This window comes from Protobothrops mucrosquamatus, unplaced genomic scaffold (genome assembly GCF_001527695.2).
Source record: "Protobothrops mucrosquamatus isolate PMUCROS unplaced genomic scaffold, P.Mucros_1.0 scaffold_35, whole genome shotgun sequence".
NCBI classification, from domain to species: domain Eukaryota; kingdom Metazoa; phylum Chordata; class Lepidosauria; order Squamata; family Viperidae; genus Protobothrops; species Protobothrops mucrosquamatus.
In genome coordinates, this window is record NW_015386111.1 from 581403 (window position 1) to 600250 (window position 18848).

Genomic DNA, 18848 nt, shown 5'->3' on the forward strand with positions numbered 1-18848 from the left:
CTGACTATAAATGGTGAATGCCAAATATCAAAGTTGGGTTTCCTGCAATGAAATATCATAATGCAAAGCCTCCCTTCCATTCTCCCAAAAACCTCTGCAATCTTGAAAAAGAAATTGCATGATCACTAAAGAATCAAGTAAGGTAGCCTATGCTATACCACATAAAATCTATTCTGCAAACTGAATGTCAGTTAGCAAACTAAGTATCAAAATTACCCCAAATTTTTACAAAGAATGATGTAAATATAAAACTTAGTGCTTGATTAAGGATTACCCTTCAGTATTTGCTGTATATAACAGAGCAACATGTGATAGAAAGTGTGTCTGTTTTTATGTATAGATCTATGCATTATCTCCATTTGTTGTATGTACTTTAGTAAAGATAAACTCAGTTTAAAATCTTCAGAAATTTAAAGATAAACGTTTTTTTTGTTTTTTCTTTATGAAACAAGTGAAACAACACACTATACTAACCTGTAAATGTGTCCTTACAAATGATCTCTTTTTAGTATAATCAAAATTATTCTTCATTAAGAAATAAAGGAGCTGTGACGCTTCAGTTCGAATTGAACTTAGTTTGGAATTGCAGCACTTTAAAATTTCACAGCATAGTGAAGAACACATATCAGCTCGCCCTTCATAAAATGTAGAAGGGAACTGTAGAGCAGAAAAAAAACATTTATTCTGTTAAGACCAATTTAATAAAACTAGAATGAAATCAAATCTCAATCAAAATAACATGTTTTATATTTCTAAATGGACTTTCACGTTTACTAAAGTTGAGAAAATAAAAATGTGGAACATTAAACAGAAGAGAAATTAATTAGCGTTTAGCATTTAGGCTTATATATCATCCCATAGAACAGTGGTGGCGAACCTATGGCACGGGTGCCGGAGGCGGCACTCAGAGCCCTCTCTGTGGGCACGCGCGCCATCGCTCCAGTCCTAGGCCTTCAGCTGGGTTTTATAAAAGCTTTTTGCTTTAGGCCTCCGTTGCCGTGTAAAAAAAAAAAAGTTCAATCAATCAATCAATTTCAACTTCTCGTGAGAAAAAAAAAGATCTTGCAAAGTTGGAATTGATTGATTGAACTTTTTAGTCCCACCCAGTCTGTTGTTACCACCGTAGTCACGCCCACCCATTGGGCCACACCCACCCGGCACCCGATGATGCATAAGTGGGTTTTGGGTTCGCCATCACTGCCATAGAACTTTGCAGCAGTCTCTAGATGGCTCACAAGGTAGAAACATTATTTGCATACTTCCCCCAACAATCTGGGTCTGGTTATTCTGCCATCTAAAAGACAGAACTTGACATCTGGAACAGAAGTATCTTTTGATTTAACATGTAGATCTATGATATGAGGAAAAACACTGAACTGATTCCTAACATTTAGAGAAATAAATAAAAGGTGAAATCATACAGCAATCTAATATACATTATCAAGGAAATAAAATTCAAATGACTTACCTTAAAAATTAATGTCCTTAAAGCATTGAAAACATTTTTTAAAGCTGTTTCTGACTGATTCTTTTGTAGAAAGCAAATGTATACATCAAATACTTTTTTCATCAGAGGATTATGACCATCATCCTTCAGCAACTGATTCTTAAAATTAAGAATATGTGTATTTTTAAAAAATTGGAATTATTTACATTAAGGCATCTATATAGAGATCTGCTAATCAATTATCTTCACAAAGATCTGCATACAAAACTATTTCATAAATTCTTAATTACCACCATAAGCCAACTTTGCAATATCCTGATTAACAAAATACTGATATATTATCGTAACATTTTCAAAAACTTTATTTCTGACTAGATCCAGAGGAGTGTTCAGACTGTCCTTGACTTACAACCAAAATTGGGAGCAGAACTTCTGTTGCTAAACAATGCAGTTGTTAAATGAGTCATGCTCAATTTTGCAACCTTTTTGCTGAAGTTGTTAGGTGAATTTGTCTTCTATCATTGACTTTGCTTGTCAGAAGTCCCCTGGTTTCCAGTGGCAATCACATGATTTTAGGATATTGAGAACATTGTAAAGCACCCAAATTATGATCACAGGACCACAGGAATGCTGCAATGGTTATAAATGCAAGGACTGCGGGTTGTAAATAACTTTTTTCATCGCTATCATTACTTCAAATGGTTGTTAAATTGTTGTAAGTCAAGGACTACCTGTATATCAGCTTGTGTGTACCCAGTACTAGCTTTGATTTGTCTGTCTGAATAGCAATTTGACTTACTATGTGCCAGTGCACATAGCCAACATTCTTCAAAGCAGTTAGTAGTGGTAATTATATTAATAAATAGAAGCGTTGATTAATACATTAATTGCTAAAATTTCAGTTAACAGTGTGATTTTTATCGGATCTTCGAGAGGATCTTCAACATCCACAGGCTTTAAAATATTACATGGTATAACACAGAAACAAGACCTTTAGGAATACCAGCAAGGAAACCTAAACACAATTGTAAAAGAAAGTTCTGGAGCAGAAATATTTCTATCTATAAAATACTGTTTTTAATTTTTTTAGGGAAAAAATTAGTACACAATTGTACATATCTAAAACATACCTTAAATGCCACTGTGAACAAAGATAAAGTATTCAGAATCGTAAGACCCACTTCAGTGGCAATATTGGCTTCAAGTAAGGATTGGTGAAGAACATCTGCTTCTGAATGGCCATAACCTGCATAAATTTGACGTAGCTTTTATTTGGAACAATTTTATTTCAATTAAGTGGTATTTATGTTACAGAATAATAGAGCTGGAGGTATAAGTAGTAAAATTAACAAGATAATGCAGGTAATATAATGCATATAACATCCATTTACCTTTATTTCCATATTTTCCAGAGAAATTTAATACTAAAGGGAGCAATGTATTTATAGTTCCCTAAACAGTAATATATCTATTAATAATTCTAGATTACTTTGAGTTTTATATCTATCAGAAAATGTTCTCAAAAATTATGACCAATACTCAAATAGGCCCATAGGGATATTTCTAAATCTGTGGCTTGTCTTTTCTTTTTTATTTAACTAGAAAATGAAGAGTGGATAAGAGTTGAAGATTCAATATTTATTTGTTTATATACAAAAATCTTTTTGCTGCTCACAGCATAATTTTTAGACAACAAGAGACAGTCGCCTTTAGAAGAAAGTTTTAAAATTTTATTAAATTAAATTTATTAGTGTTATTAAGAAGCTTCTGAAGATAAACAATTTTACTTCAAATATTTAAATATATTTAATTATATTAAAGATAAAATGAAAGAAGAGTTGTTTTATTGTCTTGGGAAATATTAGCAATTGAGCTGCAACAGAGTTTGAGCAATTCTGGCCTGAGGGAGATACTGGTTTCATGCCTAAACATCTAATGATTAAGAATTACCTTGGGTTTTTTTTTTTACAAAGTTAAAGTTATTGCCTTATATATCATCAAAGCAATTTATGAAATGAGTTCCTATATTATAAATTCAATAGACCAAATCAATTCATTCATAGATTTATTTACTCATTACTGCACTTGAACTTAATGGCCACAGAATACTAATACTTTATTAAGATACTGAAATAAACAAGTAAAATATAGCACAGATTAACAACATAGTTTATTCAATTAATATGCATATAAAAATAAAAGAAAAAATGCAATTCTCCAAGTTGGCAAACACAAAAAGTAAGCCTTTTTATGAGCCATGTGATTATATTTGGCATTTTTAAAGAGAATCAGACACAACAAGGTTCTGGATTCTGTCCTAGTCATAGAGTTGCTTCCATAGGATCCATCCAGAAAAAAAAATATGGTACTGCTCCTGTTTGCTATCTCCCTCTGCATTTTTCCCTTTTAGGAACAGAGAAAGGCTTAAGTACAAAGAAACAGACAGCAGTGAAGTTTATTCCTACTTGATATTATTACAGGTATTGTGTGAAACCTTCGTTCATCAAAAACTATGGTTTGATGATATCCATACTACATGAAAAATTACATTTTGGATTGTTGAAAAAAAGGAAGGTAAAGAACATAAAATGTGAAACGAAATAAATACATTAATTTCAAATACAAATATTAATGAAACCTGAAGCCTTTTTTTCTAGGTAGTATGGATAAACCAATAAAAACAGTATGGGACACTGTTTCTTAACATGGTGACCGCTGAAAGGATTGTTTATGGTAAGCATTAGAAGGAAAAGAGGACAGCGAATATTGAAGAATGGATTTTAAAAGTGACAATTAGCAGAGATGGCAAAATTAACTGCTTTGATTAGAGACAATGGATTAGACAAGTTTACAAGAGACGGAAGCCATTTGTGGACTTTCTATGTGTTAAATACATAACAGATGGTTAACAGAGGGATTTGAAGATTAGTTTTATCTTTGGGATTACCTGTTGACTGTTTCTGTACACACGTACACACGTACATACATACATACATACATACATACCTTTCTCCCATATTTGGGTCGACAGGGTGCATCAAAAAGCACTCAAGGTAATACATACATACATACACACACACACACACACACACACACACACACATACATATATATATATACACATACATATAAACATACATATACACATACATATACGAGGTGGATTTTAGATATATTTGATATTTGGGGTGTTTTGTTTTGTTTTGTTTTTGAACACATGGTGTTTTGCTCTTGGTGTCAGATGTTAGGGTTTTTTTCTTTTTGTTTTGTATTTTATCTTTGGAGACATGTTAAAAGAAATAAATAAATAAATAAACAAAAATATAGATGAGTTATATATTTTGAAACTGAAAGAAAAAGCATGATAATATAACATATAAACCTAATATGTTGATTTTTATGAAAGATTGAAAATAATCACTGAAGTATATGGTGTAATGAAAAGCTTTGAATATGGAACACATCACTGTTTAGTAATAACAAAAGTGGATCATTAGGTCATTGAGACATATGTAAATGAAAGTTTATTGTAATATCATTTAATTTGTCATTAAAATGCATGATAAAGGAATGACACTTGAATTATAGAATATTTTGTTCAAAAAGTGTTGAAAATTGATTGCCGAATATGATCAGAGCAGTGTACAACAGTAATTATGCAAGTGTAAGAATAATTGGACTGCTTACTAAACAGTTGAACAATGATGTCCCTTTAGTGGTTTATATCTATGACTAAGTGTTTAAGGATGTCTACAATGACAGTAGGATGTGAATGTATATGTTTGTACAGATGCCTGTGGTTCACAATTGTTGTGAACCACAACAATTTGCAGTGAAAGTTAGCAGATTAGAACACAATTAATGTACTGAAGAAAAAGAAAATGTTTGACAAAGAAAATGAGGTGAATAAAATAACAAGTTGCATATAATGGCACAAAATCAGATGAACTGTGTATCTTGCTAACATCTGTATACTACCAAAAGTCTCCTCTCTATTTGTAACCTTTAATTAGTTGAAACTGTGCATCATTAGGCAATAATTTTGAAGCAAGGTACTTTATATGGTACTTAATAAACACATCCAAAATCCAGAACCCATTACTCCTGTGGAACTGAAATTTTAAGGATCTTCAGAACAATTGCATTTGCAAACTTGTGTGGGCTTTCAACATATCCTTGCAGCTTTCCACAAACAAAATCAGTGAGGATGCCAGCAGGGTGTTGGAAGTCTCTCCCTCCAGAATGGGACAACTTGCTGCAGCCAACTCACCGTGGGACAACTTGCCCCAGGACAATTCAACAAATACAAAATTAAGTAATTTCAGTGGAACCATGGCCATTAATAATAAAATTAAGTCAATCCAGAAATAGAAGAGTTACAATAATTTCAATGAAAATATGATCATCAATGATAAAAGTAACTGATGAAATGATTGAATTATCCCGCAGCAAGTTGCCCTAGACCAGGGGTAGGCAACCTTGGCTCTTTTATGACTCGTGGACTTCAACTCCCAGAATTCCTTAGCCAGCATGGCTCAGCTTGGAAACTTCTCCCTTTCCCCTCAGCATGGCTGGCTCAGGAATTCTGGAAGTTGAAGTCCACGAGTCATAAAAGAGCCAAGGTTTCCTACCCCTGCCCGAGACTCTCTTGCGCGTACACTGGGTTTTTGCCTACCCATGGTCATTCTGTTTCTATTTAGGGAAGGGAAGGAAATATCTCTGAAAGGATGACCCAAACACAATGTCTTGTGTTTACTAAAGATGGAAAAATTAGGAAATTTTAAGACATATACATTCCAGTAGAGAAGAAAGCATCTGTTCCAAAGAATATAACAATATAAAAAGAGAATATTTGTAGTTCAGGGTTGAAATGAGAAATCCTTGATGCTCTCTGAGTGTGGTTGTTTTCTTGCAAAGCTTACTCAAACTAGGTAACTAGACAACTAGTTACCTAGTTTGGGTAATGAAACCCTTGAAGAAAACAACCAAGTTTTGAGAGTCCAAGTACCCCTCAATATAAAAAGAATTTTAAAAAATCTCTGTTTTAAGAATATGCTTCTGCTGATTTTATTATATGTTAGAATTGGCTATGGTAAAACAAAATGTTCAGTTGAATGAAAAGGAAATGGCATATTTGTGTGTGAAGAATAACAAATAGATGTCAAGAATCTTCTCTCTGTTTTGGTGATTAGGACAGATGCTGTGTTCCAGCCTCCTGTCTTCTGGCCCAATGTCTGGTCATCAGAGCCTCAGGGGCTATCACAGTGATGGCGAACCTTTTAGAGACTGAGTGCCGAAACTGCAACCCAAAACCCACTTATGTATCGTTGGGTGCTGGGTGGGCATGGCCAATTAGGTGGGCATGGTCCATTGGGTGGATGTGGCTGCGGTGGTAATGGCAGACTGGGTGGGACTAAAAAGTTCAATCAATCAATTCCAACTTTGCGAGATCTTTTATATCCCCTGCAAGAAGTTGAAATTGATTGATTGAACCTTTTTTTGTTTTTTTGCACACGGTGGTGGAGGCCTAAAGTGAAAAGGTTTTATAAAACCCAGCTGAATGCCTAGGACTGGGGTGAAGGCGCGCGTGCCCACAGAGAGGGCTCTACATGCCACCTGTGGCACATGTCATAGGTTTGCCACCACGGGGCTATCACTTTCTGGCTGCTGTTGTTAAATGCATGGTCGGTCTATAATAAAATTCCACTCATCCACAACCTTACCATTGGTGAAAGGGCATGTATTAGTGATACCTGGTTGGGCATGAAAGGGAGAATGCCCTTGTTAGAAATGAAGTAGGGGCAGTAGTATGGTAACTGTCATGTGACAGAGAGTAGTAGCATCCAGGAGCATTGCTCTCCAGTTAACTGTAAATGAAATCCTGTTTGTGAAGTTAGGCTCCAGGATCATACCAGACTCCCTCCTACATAGCAGCTCTCTACCTGAGCTGCTTGATGAAGTTCCCAAATGTAAGGCACAGGGGAATTTCAACTTGGTCCAAATTACCAAAAATCTGACTCACAGCAGGTTCATATACAAGACCTGTTTTTGTCTCGGGTTGATGGCAAACTATCTGAAAGTGGTGGATGTTATTATAAGTTTCCTGTCATGGTCTGATTACTCTCTATGGATCTTGAAGTTCTCTCCAGCAGCATACCAACACTGTGAGAAATGATCTATTCAATCAGTCTATCCCAGGTGCCTGATGGATGTAATTGGGTTTCAGAGGAACTTTTGGGTTGTTTCTGAGCATTCGGGTGCACGATTCACCTAAGGCCTTAGTCTTTGCCTGGAATGAGAATATGACAAAGGCCTTCAAATAGAACACATGTATAAGAACTCTGTGTATATGTATCCTGGAGTGCCTCCTGGTTTTCAGAAACATTCTGGATGACAAAGCAGCATAAGAAATCCCTAGAATGCCCCAAGCAGGAAAATGAAGTGTGAACTCAACTAAACATAGTAAAAGCCTTTCTTAAGGCTGATCTTGTGGCAATAAAAGCAGCAAAACATAATTATTCGTCCATCCTCATTTCATCTGCAAAAAACCCTCTGATGGTCTTGTTTAAAGTGACCTAATTCCTCCTGGCCAAAGAAAACAGAGAACACATAAGAGATATTGTGAGGACTATTCCAGGCATCTGTTGAATAAAGTTGCTTGGATTTTCTCACACATAAAGTCCTATGGAGCTGACTGAGGCATAGTCTTGTTTGGTTACTGCGGACGAGTTTGGCCTGATGAGTTTTAAGACTATGAGTTCAGCTACCTGTAGTTGAGATCCATGTCATTTCTAGTTATGTTTTTGATAGTTTTCTTCTTTTGAGATTGGTTCCAATTGGTGTTGGTAACAGTAGGGAGAGATGTAGCCATAGGTTTTTAAGAGATTGGACAACCATTTGTCTGAAACGGTATAGGGTTTCCTGCTTTAGCAGGGGATTGGACTAGAAGACCTCCAAGTCCTTTCCAATGCTTTCCAATACTCTCTGCAGTTACCATTAGGCTCAACTGTCTTGCCCTCCTTTTCAACATCCACATGAAACTTTCAGTGAAATCATCAAGTAGAACAATATTCTGATGCATTCAATTGCATACCTCTGTTTCAGGCAAATTAAGTAAACTCTGAACTTGGTTATTTGTTTGCAGATGTTTTAGAATAGTCATTGCTGTTGGCACTGATGATGTTACCTAGTTGGGTAATGAAATGTCAACAAGCAAATAACCAAGCTCAGAAAGCATCAAGGACTCTACAATTCAAACCTGAGCAACATACATTCTCTTCTGTTGCAACTCAGTGAAGCCACTGAGTTTATTTCCCAATGTTTAGAAGTTGTGAGGGTCTGAATGAGGAGGCTGCATCTCAACCAAGACAGGAATAAATAGCTATAGGCTTTGAGGCCTCCTGCATCCATAGAGATCCATATATCTTTTTTTTAATGGGATGGTAATATTCCCACTGACTCTCTGTGCAATTTAGGGAATCCTCTTAGATGCATGGCTCCTATGAGGAGCAGGTGGCAGCTGTGGCTAGGAAGGTCTTTGCCCAGATCAATCTTGTGTGCCAATTGTGCCCAAGTGGTCCAGAATGCAGTGGTGTGGCCAGTTTGAGATGTTCTAGAGTACATTATTGTGATATCTCTGCTCTATGAGCTGTATTGTGATATCTCTGCTCTATGAGCTGTGCTCTATGAGTTATGTTCCGGCTGCAATTCAAGAGCAGTGTGTCACCTATAAAGCCCTGATTGGCATAGTGTTGAGTTATTTGAGCGATCCCCTGCCTCCAATTGTTTCTGCTAATCCTGCCAGAACTGACAGAGTAGGCATGCTCCAAGTCCCTTGCTTAAAGCAGAGTCATCTAATGCAGGGGTCCCCAACCCCCAGGCCATGGCCCACTACCGGGCTTCGAGACTTTCGAAACTGGGCTATTGAAGTGGTGGGGGATGCGCCCCCAAGTGGAGCTGTGCATGTGCGCTTGCCTATTGCTTGCATGGAAACATCCCCCCCGCCGGTCCACAAAGTAAAAAAGGTTGGGGAACTCTGATCTAATGGGATCCAGCAAATGTGCTTTATTTGTTATAGTGTCTGCCCTATGGTATATCATTCCACTCAGAAATAATGTGGACCATTACGAAGAGTATATACATATGATTTGGTCATGCAGAAAGAATGATCAAATTGCAGAAGAAATGTATGAATGGATGGAAAGGAAAAAGAAAACTAAGAAAGGTAGATTTTGATAGAAATCCTCAAAGCAATTTCAGTAAGAAGTTTGAAGAATAAAAGCAGGACATGGACATAGTGAAAGCAAGGATAAGAATAGATAGATATGAAAAAAACTATCAAAGGATGTAAGTCATTTTTAGCTAGGTTTCATTTTCTTTTTCTACATCCTGGCCTTTAATTTCTTTTATTTTCTATTTCTTCCTCTGTTTCTATATTTTGCTCAATGCTGTGCACTCTAAGAGGGAATAGTGACAGAAATATATGATTTATATTTGTGTGTGTCTATGAGTATATATACATACATTATTTCAGCAAGTTGCCTGATCTTGACTTGATGTTTTATTTTAGTCAGAAGATTTAATTAAAACTAAAACTAAAATTTTAGGTTTAGAAAAACTTTAAAAATTAAATTTTAATAAATTTTAATGAGAAGTTTGAATAATAAAAGCAGTATGGGTTCATAGTGAAAGCGAGGATAGTTTACAATGATAGATAGATATGGAAAAATCTAGCAAACAGTCTTGGTATAAGCCACTTTTAATAAGGTCTCCTTTTCTTTTTCTAAACTCTGGGTTTTAATTTCTTTATTTACTATTTCTTCCTGTTGTTAATACTCTGCTCAGTGCTGTATACCCCGAAAGTGAATATGACAGGAATATGAGTGTGTAAGTTTGGATGTCTATGTGCATATATGCATATGTTATTTCAGCAAGCTGCCTGTTCTTAACCTGATATTTTCTATTGTTAAAAATTGTCCATTGAATGCTCTTCTTACTAATAAAATTGAATTATTTCCAGAGATGATTATTTCATGCCGTTTCAACAAAATCTGACTGGAACCTCATTTTCTTACCATTGTCTACAGAAATTCCAAGCAAACTTGATATTTTTCTCACACTGAAAACACAGAAAAAGTCACTTAATTACTGTGTGCTTCTTCACATCCAAACTAAATCATGGACTTTACATTTTCATAGTATTTTCAAACTACTGCAAAAGGTTTCTCTTAAACTTTATGTCAAAACATGGTCACATAATCAACTAAGCACATTTCCCCATTTTAAGAGGACAAACTGTAAACTGACACAATTCCCAGCAGCATTGGACACAATAAAAAGCTTTCAAGGTGAACACCACAGAATGTAAATGCATAATTTTCACATCTGTAAAGAGTATTTTGATATGTATGTATGTCAACCATGTTTAACATTGTGTTTGCATTTGATGTTACTGCTGTCCAGTGAGCAGATTCATGTTTTGGTTTGATCTAGAAAACTAAAGTCCATGACATGCTCTGGTGTGGGTTTTGACCTGCCCTGGTGTTGTGGTACCAGATGAGATTTCAGCTGTTATGATGTCATGGAACTTACTGTGGCTAAATGAGAGAGAGTTATCCAGGCTGCTCAGCTGCTGTAATCTGGCATGCATCATCCCTGTTCTGTTACGGGAAACAGGCAATGTCTGAGATTTTCGATCATGAACTATGGGTCCCAACCCCTCCTGGTTCCTGCAAGATGAGTGAAATTGGACAGAAGCAAAAGTTAAACATGTTGCACTGCAGCATGAGAGGGAGAGAGTTAGTTAAGCAGCTCAAGCAAAAAATTCCACTAGAGAATGAAAATTCAAAGTAGCGTATTGTGTTTTGAGTTAATGATCATGTGAACAAATCTAGCCAGCCAAAGCAATTATATATGGCCCACACTATATAGAGAATGTGGCCCATACAATTTAATTCCTAACTGGAAATGTTGGATGGTCTTTTAAAGTTTTTAAATGTTGGATGGTCTTCATATAGTCAGCCACGGTAGTCGTTAAAACCAGACTCAGTCAAAAAGGATTAACTGTCAGTCAGCCCTGAGCTGTTTTGCACTGATTAGCACAAATAAATATTTCGCAAGCATTGCAGGGAGTTGTTTACATGTAAAAGTTAAAATATATTGTGGGTCATACACATTTGTGAAAAGTTAAAGGAAAGTCAACAGGTCTTTAATAAGCACACATGCAATTAAAGCAGAATTATGTGAAAAATGCAAACACCTATATCTTACCAGGCAGGAAGGGAGTAGAGCCATATATTTTGTTAAACTTGCCAGCAATCAAATGAAGGAAATAAGAAAATGATCGGAGTTAGCAATCAGACTAACCTCCTAATGTGTACCACCACCAGAGCTGACAAGAAACGAAAACCAATACCAGAATTACACACTTCTCTGTTATTCTAACTATAGGGTGTGTAAATGTTGCATGCAATTTCTTTGCTAATACATTCCTTTGGTGCATTTCAATGTGTAGAGTTAATATTTACTTGTGAATTTCTTTCAACCCCACAAAAATCAGAAACATGCATGTTTTTAATTTTAATTTCAATATTATCACATGCTGTCTGGATATTTTCTGTGCAATAGCTGTGCAATTACTGTAATTAAATAAATTATTTTTTTCCTTTTTGTAATAGAAGAACAGATCAAGGGAAAGATTAGCTAGAATTCACAGAAATTATCATTATATTTTAATATACAATATGATAATGCTATAATTGCAGTGATTCGAGTCCACTGTGTCCTCACCCCAAACTTTATCAGCACTAACATTTACAGACCCAATTTTCACGATCAGGAAGTCTGAAGTCCGAATGCAAATCTGTTATCTTGAATTTACAACTTAAGATTGCAGGTGAAAGCTCTAGTGTTCGAAACCATAAATTATTTATTTATTATTAAATTTATATGCTACCTATCTCAATATTCAAAATGGCTTACAATACTAGACTGTAAATGATGGGTAACCTAAACATACTGCAAACATATTTCTTGGATGGTCTACACCTGCAATCTGAAGTGATACTGAGAATTTGACATTTCTGCAATTTCATCAAAAACAGGCTTATGAAGCAGACAAACATAATTGAAAGGGACCCAGTATTTATTAAACCCAGTGCCTATTTTCAAATAATAATTAACTTCAGAAAACAGTAAATTCTTGCATCTTTATTCTTCCTCACACTTGCAAGAAATTGACATTTGTGTAAAGAAAAAAAATCAGCAAAAATTCAGATAGGATTGTTTTAAATGTATTTGAGCACAAGAAACGAAAAAAGAAAGAAAACAATGCATGTTTGTATTCAGTGTATCTAAACTAAGTCCTTAGAAAGTGGAGTGGGCCCTCTCCAGTGTCACTGTCAGTTCCATCAGTTCCCAGTTGGGTCACTACCAATGAGATGGTAGGAGGTTGGATATGAGAGAAAATCCAGGCTCCATTGAGTAAGGGGGTATTTCCATTACTTCTGAAGAAGACTGGTGTGCCCCCTGCTCAAGAAGCTGTTGTTCAATCCAACTGTTTTGGGCAACTTTTGATGTGTCTGCAAGTAACAGGTTCATTCCAAATTATCCGAGGAGGCTACTTTTTCAACATTAAAATGCTCTACTATTTTATTTAATTACTTAATTAAGTAAACTTAATTAAGTAAACTTAATTAAGCACAATCAGCCTTAACCGTGGTCAAGAATGGGAGACATATATGATGATTCTCTCAGACTTCCTACAGTACTAAGAAAATACATAAAGCAGAATGAACAATTCAGGTATCAAATGCTGTATTAAAATATGCTACTTTCCTTAGCCAAATATTCTGTAATCTCTACAGCTATAATAATTAACACAAAATTCTATGTCATCAAAAAATGTCAACGTGGAACAGAAATACATTCAGAAGTCACAGATAACTAAGTCTAATTACTTACCTTTCTTGATATACATTTTCCCTGATGATAAATAGATGTTAGTCAATCATCAAGATTTTAAAGCATTCTGTTGCAATAAAATAACACACTTAACTTATACACATTACCTAGCAATGTATCGCTTCCCCATGTACTGAAATTGATGCAAGCATACTCTGCAAAGAAAACAGTAAGAATAATTATAGATGTTATCTTCAAATATTAAATGTTAGCCATATACTGTAATAAGGATGCTTTATTTCTGGGCCGATGGAAGAAACCAGGTACAAAAAATGAGACAGATTTCATTTGGTCTTCATCAGAGCTTCCCTTATTATTGTTATTCTTTAGGGATGGCTGAATGGATAAAGTCACTATTTTAGATTTCTGAATTAAGACTTCTTATAATCTTGCAAGATTTCCTGTAGACCCTACTGGAATTATAATAATAGTCAGTGATTATTAATTAAAATATTAATATTATAAGCTGCCTTTCAATAAAATGTTCAGGATACTTTATAGCTACATAAAAGTACAATAAAAAGAGGTGTTGACCTAAATGAAATTAATAAAAGGGGATCAGCAAAATGAATTTCATACTGAATTTCAGAAGGACATAGGCTAAAGGAGACTGATCATGGAAGCATAATGGAAAAACCAAAATGTAAGGTCAGAATGGAAATAGCACCGAGTAGAGAGCAAAGAAGAAATCATCCTGATTTAGTTAACCTAGTCCTGGTTAACTATCAACAAACTGTGCTAATGTTAGAGACAAGATAAGGAATAGATGATATGCTATCCCATGAATTTGAGATTACCTTATCATGTAGGTATTTTTATAACTGAAATGTTTATGATACTACAACATCATATACAATATTTAGAGAGCCAGTCTGGTATGGTAGTTAAGGTATCAGGCTAGAAACCAGAGACTGAGTTCTAGTCCCACCTTAGGCACAAAACTAGCTGGGTAACCTTGGGCCAGACACTCTCTCTCAGCCCTAGGAAGGAGGTAATGGTAAATCGCTTCTGAAAAAATCTTGCCAAGAAAACTGCAGGGACTTGTTCAGGCAGTCTTCAAGAATCGGACACAAATTAACAGAAAAAAGAAATACAATGTTTATCTTAAATTTTACATTTAAGATTTATATTGTGCTGCTAATAGGGTAACTATACGGTATATTTAAACTTACTCCGTAAGAGTAAAAAAATCCATAAGTTCTGATGTTGAGGCCTTGTTCCAATATGTAAACAGAGCATCTACAAAGTACAAGAAAATAAAACTGTAATTAGAGCAATTATCTTTAGATTTAAGGAACTAAAAAGAAGCTATAACTCTGCTACATAACGTGAATCCTCCTTTAAAAATACTTACTAATCAATTATGAATATGTATGTACAATACAGATACTTTTAATGAATAGTTAAGAACCAAATTCAAACCCTTTTCCAGAAACAAATGGAGTTGCCATACTACTGAAGACAGAGCAGAATTTATTACTGATTGACCAAGATCACCCATATTCCGAAACTGATTTATTTAACTTCATATTATTGTCAACCTCAAGCCTAAAGCACTTATTATTCAAAGTACTATAGAGGGGATATCCATGAATTAATGATTTATGTAGGAATACATATAAGTAGTGTTGGGAACTGTATGAAACATAGTTATAATAGTGACAGAATTATTAATTTTGATCCTGAGAATAATTTAAATTAAATTACCCTGGGGACTATAGTCTGGATGTCCCATGGATATCCTTGAATCTGCTTACCCTCAGCAACACTGAGAACTCAAATAGAATAATGGAGAGCAAACTGATGCAAACTGCTGCTATCCTAAATGAATAGACTTGAGCCATACTTTCAGACACACAGTAGATGCTCTAGTAATATTAGAATCTAGATATTCTAATATCTAGATATTTTGGTGCTGAGGAATTAAGTCACTCCAAATCTTCAAATTCTGCACTGCAATTGATCAGGAAGTAACCGGTACCAAAAATGAAGTTGAAAAAGTACCAGAGAAATAAGTATCACATGAACACATTTGTGTTTGTGTTTGTGTGTGTTGAGATGAGAAACTTAGAGCTGAGTGTATGCAGAGTTATAAAGGAGGGGATCCTTTCTTGCCCCAAACAGCTAATGCACAATTATCCAAAAGGTTATTCCAAAGGTACTATGAAAAATATAAGTTTCCTTTACCGTCTGTCATGCTTTTTAAAACATGAAGGAAGCACATCAGTAAACTCCTTATCTCAGCTTGATCAAGTTTATCACAACGAACAACTGAACTTCCTGAAATGCAAGCCTGCTGGTTCTGAAAAACAAGGCATATAAGTATTAACATAAAACCATAAATGCAAGCATCCCAATTTCTCAAAAAGAAGACACAATTGTATTCTAACACTCATATGAGAACAGTACAGATGATTACAAAATTCAGCATACCAAAAACTGGACAAAACTGAATTTTATTTTATTAGATGTTTATGTTTTTTTACATGTTTCCTACATCAAACTTCTTTAAATATAATGATATAAATATGTGATTGCATTTAATAATATGAGCAAGCTTTTCTGGGTCATTTTCCTATATTTGCAAGGCTGGGAACCATCCATCTATCATCCAGTCTTTGGATGTTCTTTCATATAAAATTTCAGATTTGTAATATTACCTTTTTATTTATTTTATTAATTTGTTAAAGCAATTTTTCTTTCTCCACAATCCTGTAGAGCTGAGAAACAGCCTGGCCCCTTTCCAGAAAACATTTTTAATTCCCTCTATTTCTTTTTCTCTACACCTTTGCCACATCTCTTTTTCTGTGTATCTGCTCGTCTTTCAGCATTTTTCTCTATCTCAAAGAATCAAGGCATGCAAGGAGGGACTGGTGTATCTAAAGAGGATGAGTGCCAATTTGATCCAAAGTCTAACAATTCCCTATCTGTAATCTATAGAGCGAGCTATAACTCAGTGTTTGCATATTTCATGTGTGGGATAAACTATGATGAGCTGTTAATTTTGAATTGCATATTTCAGTTGCAAAACCAGAAGTATATACATACAAAATACCAGTCAGTGCAGGATGGAATTAGACATTATAAACAAAGCACAGCAAAACATGATGAAGAACAGAAAGAATCCATCATCATTATTCACAAACATTGTAAGAAGTAAGATTTACTTCAGTAGGTAACTCAGAGATGTTCATAATACAGTGTAAAATCTTGCATCATGCACGATAAAGACAGTTTGACAAAATTCAGCTCAAGCATATATACTTTTAAATTAATATATTTAGAACAAAGTTTTTCAATCCTTCATTTGTCTCCCTTCATGAATTTGGATTTATTTGGGGATTATCTTTGTCTTCAGTGATTATTGTTTTTACTCTGTCATTGTTCCGATATACTTATTTTTATTATTTTTGTTGATATTGTATGCTGTCCAGAATGTCCAGTGGATTGGGGAAAATTCTCATTATGTTTAAACAAATACATTATTTTTTTCTTTTTATCTCAAGGATGAAATTATGCTTCTGAGCTAGCTTCCTACAATATTTGGCGCTGGAAGAAATCTCTGTCCTCTATCTTGCACCAACTGGAGAAATTTAACTTAACAGGTAAGTAAAAAAAACATATCAACATCAAAGAGGCTATAAAATCAATTAGTAAAGCTAACTACCACTCTGAAAATGTATTAAATAAAAAACATTTTAAAAGTTTGAAAATCTTAATACTACAGTCAATTGTTTCACATTAGAAATCCATCCATTAGCAAGAAGGGAATAGTTTTAATGACAATTTTACCATTTTCTAGAAGCAGTCTTAAAAAGGTATTTTAAAAATATGATTTTGTTTTATTTATATTCCCCTATATGATTTTGTTTTATTTACATTTCTATATACATATGGTGTTGTCTAATGATTATTTGAGCTATTTTTCTGCTTTAAAAATCTGCTTCAGTGGTTTAGCAAAATTGTCAGAACTCACTGCACTCTTAACAGTCAACCAATCAACCATCCAAACAGGCACAAAAAAAAAATTCTACTTGTAATGGAAGAGTTGCATGACAATTTCTCTCTGGTAAGGACAGAGTTGTCAGCACTGAAAAATCCACTGTGACCCGTTTTTTCTTGGATGATAAATAGCGCTCTTCTATTCCACTTTTATACACTGCAGATGAAGAATGCCTCCTGAGCGGTTTTTCCCTCTGCCACAAGGCAGATCAAGGAGAAAATTGATTAAACCATTGTTTTCTTAGCGTACAAGAATTAAGTCCTAATGCTAAAAGTAAAATGCCAATTAAAGGATAAATGTATATTGTATTATATCAACCAAATTATGCTTAGGCAATCAATCTGTAATATTTAATTACTAAATTTGTGCCACTGAAGACTTAATAAATGTTTTATTTAAAAGGTAAACTACTATGCTGACACTTTTTAAACATATTGTTCCTCTTGCAAGGTTTTTAGAATTAAGACATAAATATGCCACACACACAAACTGAAGGGATTGGCTGCAATATATTGTAAATGTGGTATTTTTCCCACTGAAAAATTACTTAAATTTGTGTAAGACTGTGTAACTGTAGCATACACAGCATCTTATTTATGACAGAAATGAAACAGCCTTTCTCCTTGGCAGAAACAATTTATTTATTTAATTATTTCAATCTAAATGGCCACCCATTTATTTATTAAATTTAGATTCTGCCCATCTCACTCACAGAGTGACTTTGGACATCTAACAAGGTTAAAAGTAAATGTAAAAAACGGGGGAAAGCCCAACACACATAGAAACAGCAGCTGAGTTAACAACAGACCTATCAGTCAGAAGTCAACATAACCAATGTACAGGGCAGCTCAGCCATCCCTCCTGGCTTCCCAATTCAATGACAAATCCTTGTCTGTATGAAAGGCTGACTGTCCTGACATTTGTAATAGAATAAGAAGATGCTGTATATTTTATTAATACATACAAATACATTAAAAGTTCATACCTTGTCTAGTGAATTGTTCTTTTCACCATGTTTTTCTGGGAGACTATTTCCAGAGTCTGTACTTATAAGAGAGCCTCTAGAATCTGCATTCCTCACATAATTAACATTAGGAGTGGAACAAGTATATGGGGATGCTGAATAATGAAATATACACAAAAGGGATGTGTTACAGTCTCAACTGATAAAGAAAAATATTCTAGACAAACAGAAAACCCAAAAACAATTTTTATCACTGTGATGTATTTTCTACCATCTCCTGTATCCAGTCTGGCAATACCCACTTTTATTGGAAGGCTTAACTTACTTTTACCTCATCCCACAAGATTTACTTGACTTAAAATTTCCCTCAATCATACACCAACTCAGGGATAAAAGGTTGCCCTATGCCTATGTCTATGTATGTTGAAATGGGGGTGAGGTGAGTATCAGGGTTGTATTTAATACTAAGGATA

General features: G+C 34.8%; 1 protein-coding gene across 1 annotated transcript in view; it reads right to left on the reverse strand.

Annotated features, from left to right (window-relative positions):
- DOCK9 (dedicator of cytokinesis 9) overlaps window positions 1-18848 on the reverse strand; it is a 92746-nt gene that overhangs the window by 19535 nt on the left and 54363 nt on the right. Inside the window, exons 34-41 of the mRNA XM_015810146.1 lie at window positions 18397-18530; window positions 15596-15710; window positions 14581-14647; window positions 13516-13563; window positions 11039-11175; window positions 2578-2693; window positions 1469-1606; window positions 475-657 (exon numbers count right to left, since the gene is read on the reverse strand). Coding sequence (XP_015665632.1) covers window positions 475-657; window positions 1469-1606; window positions 2578-2693; window positions 11039-11175; window positions 13516-13563; window positions 14581-14647; window positions 15596-15710; window positions 18397-18530 — 938 coding nt within the window. The remainder of the gene's footprint in view (window positions 1-474; window positions 658-1468; window positions 1607-2577; window positions 2694-11038; window positions 11176-13515; window positions 13564-14580; window positions 14648-15595; window positions 15711-18396; window positions 18531-18848) is intronic.